Genomic DNA, 4,249 nt, shown 5'->3' with positions numbered 1-4,249 from the left:
CCTCCCTTCCTTCCTTCTTGCTTTCTTTTTTGAGACAGAGTCTTGCTCTGTCGCCCAGGCTGGAGGTACAATCTCCATTTACTGCAACCTCTGTCTCCTGGGTTCAAGCAATTCTCCTGCCTCAGCCTCCCGAGTAGCTGGGATTACAGGTGTGCACCATCATGCCCGGCTGTTTTTTGGATTTTTTTAGAGATGGGGTTTCACCATGTTGCCCAGGCTGGTCTCAAACTCCTGAGCTCAGGCAATCCACCCACCTCGGCCTCCCAAAGAGCTAGGATTACAGGCATGAGCCACCGCGCCCAGCCTGTTCTATATTTTTTACTGTTTCCTTAAGCTAGATTCAATCTTAAGAGTGAACTACTAATTTGTAGAGTATCAACACTCTTAAGGAAATGGACACCTGCACCAGGAGCTGAGTTGGGATTCAAAGACAGGCCCAAATGGGGACATGGTGTTGGCTTAGCCCTGAAGCAGAGGGCAGAACGTATACCAGAAAGTGATGCAGCTCAGTTTGCTCCTGCTTGCTTTCCTTGTATCTCTTAGAGATACACTGAACTTTAGAGGTCTTGGTCTAAAAGCGAAGTAACATCTCAGCCGGGTCAGAGGAGATTAGAATTGTAGGGTCTTACCCTTTATGGCTCTCCTCCCTCAACATATAAGGCAATTGCTTGGCTATTCAGCAAGTATCATCTAGGCCTAAAGTCTAGGTTCTTGGCTTTGAAATTCTGCTTTGTTGCACTAGGGCAATGAATTCTTATCTACATTTTGCTGCAGGGTCTAGATGTTTTCTACTTCTGGGTGTTTTTGTGGACAACCTGTCAAAGGATGGCCGTACAAATTCATATTTGGGGTATAAGAGTTATTTACCATACCCTTGCTAGCAATAGGAATTTTTACTACCTGTTCATCTTTTAAATTTTGATCATGGAAATGACATTTCATTACTTAGATTAGCATTTCTTTATTATCAGTGAAGCTGAACATTTTTTCTACAGGCTTATCACTCTTCATTTTTGTTAATTGCTTATATTTGTTGTTCATTTATCTCAGGACAGAGTGAACTTACAGGCTTTTAAAAAATCATTTCTATGACCTTTTAATATATCAAAGCTTTAAATCTTTCATCATAGTTAATGTGAATATTTTTCCAGTTTATTGTCTTTTAGTTTGAGTCTGGTTTTATCTATTTAATTTCTGGAAGTTGTATATTTAATGAAATTGAAGCTATCATTCTTTTTCCTTTGTATCTTGTCATCTGTGCTGATCAACATTTGTTAAGCATTTACTGCTTGCCAGACTTTGGGCACTGCACTGGGCACCAGCAATGTGAGGAAATATAACCTGGTGCTTGTACTAAAAAGATAACCTCTGCATTTCCCCCCCGTAAATACAATTTTCTAATTTCTGAATCTGATTCTAATTTGGCTATATTTCATACCCAGTGCCAGCCACTTAAGGATTAGTCAGGATGCTTTTATTGAAGGAAGAAAGGATGTTATTGATAGTCATGTACTTCACGCTTCAGAAGCTACGTTTATAAGCCAGTGATAGGAGAGGTGGGGAGGAATAGAAGTCATACATATGAAAGCAATTAAGTGTGGTTCCCATTTTGGGGGATGGTTGCTGAGAATGAAAATGATCCACTCATTTATCTTTAAAATAATATAAACATTGTGAGACAGTATGAAACATATTCTTTAGTTTCTCTATCATATGGGAACAGGCAATCGGAGGACTGTGTCTTATTTGTCTTCATAGTTCTGTTGCTTAGCATAGTGTCTGGCTAAATGTGCAAGTTCCATAAATGTTTGTTGACTAAATCTCCAACACAAATGATTATATTTGGTAGAGTCTTACCTGGACTTTTTACCATATAAAATATGCTTTTCACATACTTGTAATTTCAGTCATCATACTTTTAGAATACTATTTTAATTAAATCCTTCCTATTACATTATATAATGGTCTTACCATGTTTACATATAATGGGATAACCATAGACCAATCAGCATAACAAATTCTACCTTTTAAACAAAAGGTATACCTGAAGTGTACATTTGTTTTGATAAAGCTGTAACTTACAGATTTAAAATGCTTTTATAACATAGTCTTTTAACATGAATTTCCCAATCTCCATCCATAAAGGAATTTCCCCACTGGCTTTTGAAAAATGCAGTTCATTTGTCACTTTGCAGTAACAGAGTTGCTTTGTAAGAGTAAAATAATATTGTTCTGGGAAACAGTCTTTGGGATGGAAGCCTTTTTCTAACAGCTTTCTACAAAGTTCAAGGGGAGAATCAGACAGATAATAAAACATGGGAATGAAGACATGTGAAAGCTATTTAACCAGTGATGAAACACAAATATCAATATTCATTTTCAGTGATATATTTTGTTCTTACTTCTAAAGTTTGGAGAATTGTTTCCTTATAAAGCTTAACAATGTTTTCAACGTTTTCCAAATAATCTTCAGGCCTCTGAACTAGATGATGAAGAATTTCAGCCACCATCTGCATTTCGGCAATAAATGCCTAAATGGAAAAGAAGAGATTTCAAATATCTTTAGGTCAATGACTATTCAATTTACAAGCCATATTCCCCACTCCTTACACCTAGATACCATTTTGGGGTGAGAAGCAGGGGTAGGGAATGATTAGAGATTAAGGATTTTTATTTAAGAGAGTGGAAGATTCCTAAGGGGTCTTCATCAGATGAAATAAAGCTTTAAATTAACCTGGATATTTACTCATGTCTGTTTGCTCCCCAATAAGTAGGGATGAGTAGGGGAAGAACATCAGATTTTTAGAGACAAAATAGAGAAATTAGATTTCCTGTGAACACCGGAGCTTGTAGTTCATTCATTCAAGTATTTATTGAGTGCCTTCTATGCATCAGGCGCTGTTCTAAGGATTTGGGATAGAACAGCGAACGAAACCAACTAACACCCTGGGCTCATAAAACTCACATACACTGCAGTTGAGGAAGGCAGCATAAACAAGTACACAAATAAATATATAACATATTAGGTGGTGGTAAGTACTAGGAAGAAAAATAAAGCAGGGTAGCATGGATGAAGAATGGTGGGAGAAGATGCTATTTACATCAAGTGGTCATGAAAGGGTTATCTAAAGAAATGGAATTTGAGTTGAAATCTGAAGGAAACGAGGGAGAGAGAACTACCACACAAGTTTCTAGAGAAAGAACATGTTAAGGCAGAGGGTACAGTGTTCCATATCATATTTATGATGCTAATTATTCATTCTTTCCCATTTTTATCAATGTACACACATACATATTTTACTTGAGCCATATTCTCTATATAAGCCATTTTATAACCTGTTTTTAAGTATTATTTTAATGGTCAAATAATATATTAATTTCCTTGAATGTACAATTATTTAATTACTCTATAGTTGGACAACAATGTTTCAGGCTTTTCACAATTCAAATAATATTGCAATAAGTAGCTTCGTAAATAAATCTTTATATGGCTAATATTTTCCCTTAGAATAATTCCTACAAGTAGAATTACTGGACCAAAGGTTATACATTTCAAAGTGGCTCAATACACATCTTTTCTGAAAGATGCTACCATTCTTTTCTCTCTAGTAGAGGGCTTTGCTAGCACGCTGGCATTCATTCATTCAGCGATTACACAGCTTCGTATTAAGTACCCACTATCAGGCACTGGAGACAGTCCCTGCTGCATAGAGTTTTCATTCAGTGGGGCAGACAGATAATAAGCAAGTAAAAAAGTAACATAATTTCAGAAAGTGGTAAGTGCTATGAGGAAAATAAAACAGAGCAAGGGGCTAGACTTATGCTATTCAGCATGGAAGCTATTAGCCACATTTCCCCATTGAGCACTTGAAATTTGGCAAGTGCGATTCGAATGTGCTGTAAATATAAAATACATACCAGATTTCAAAAACTTAGATGAAAATAGAACATGTCATTCTCAGAATGTTTATGTTGATTATAAGTTGAAATAAAATTTTTTGATATATTTCATTAAATAAAATATATTATTCAAATGGCTTTCACTTGTTTATATTGATTATAAGTTGAAATAAAATTTTTGGATATATTCAATTAAATAAAATACATTATTCAAATGACTTTCACTTGTTTCTTTTTGCTTTTCTTTTTATTTTTTATTATTATTATTTTTATTATTATTATACTTTAAGTTCTAGGGTACATGTGCATAACGTGCAGGTTTGTTACATATGTATACTTGTGCCATGTT

General features: G+C 35.4%; 1 protein-coding gene across 1 annotated transcript in view; it reads right to left on the bottom strand.

Annotated features, from left to right (window-relative positions):
* AK9 (adenylate kinase 9) overlaps positions 1-4,249 on the bottom strand; it is a 66,950-nt gene that overhangs the window by 28,852 nt on the left and 33,849 nt on the right. The window contains exon 8 of the mRNA XM_011952806.1: positions 2,403-2,531. Within this exon, the coding sequence (XP_011808196.1) occupies positions 2,403-2,531 (129 nt within the window). The remainder of the gene's footprint in view (positions 1-2,402; positions 2,532-4,249) is intronic.

This window comes from Colobus angolensis, unplaced genomic scaffold, assembly GCF_000951035.1.
Source record: "Colobus angolensis palliatus isolate OR3802 unplaced genomic scaffold, Cang.pa_1.0 Scaffold35, whole genome shotgun sequence".
Classification (NCBI taxonomy): domain Eukaryota; kingdom Metazoa; phylum Chordata; class Mammalia; order Primates; family Cercopithecidae; genus Colobus; species Colobus angolensis.
The sequence above is the reverse complement of the archived record's forward strand: the minus strand, read 5'-3'. Positions and strand labels throughout refer to the sequence as shown.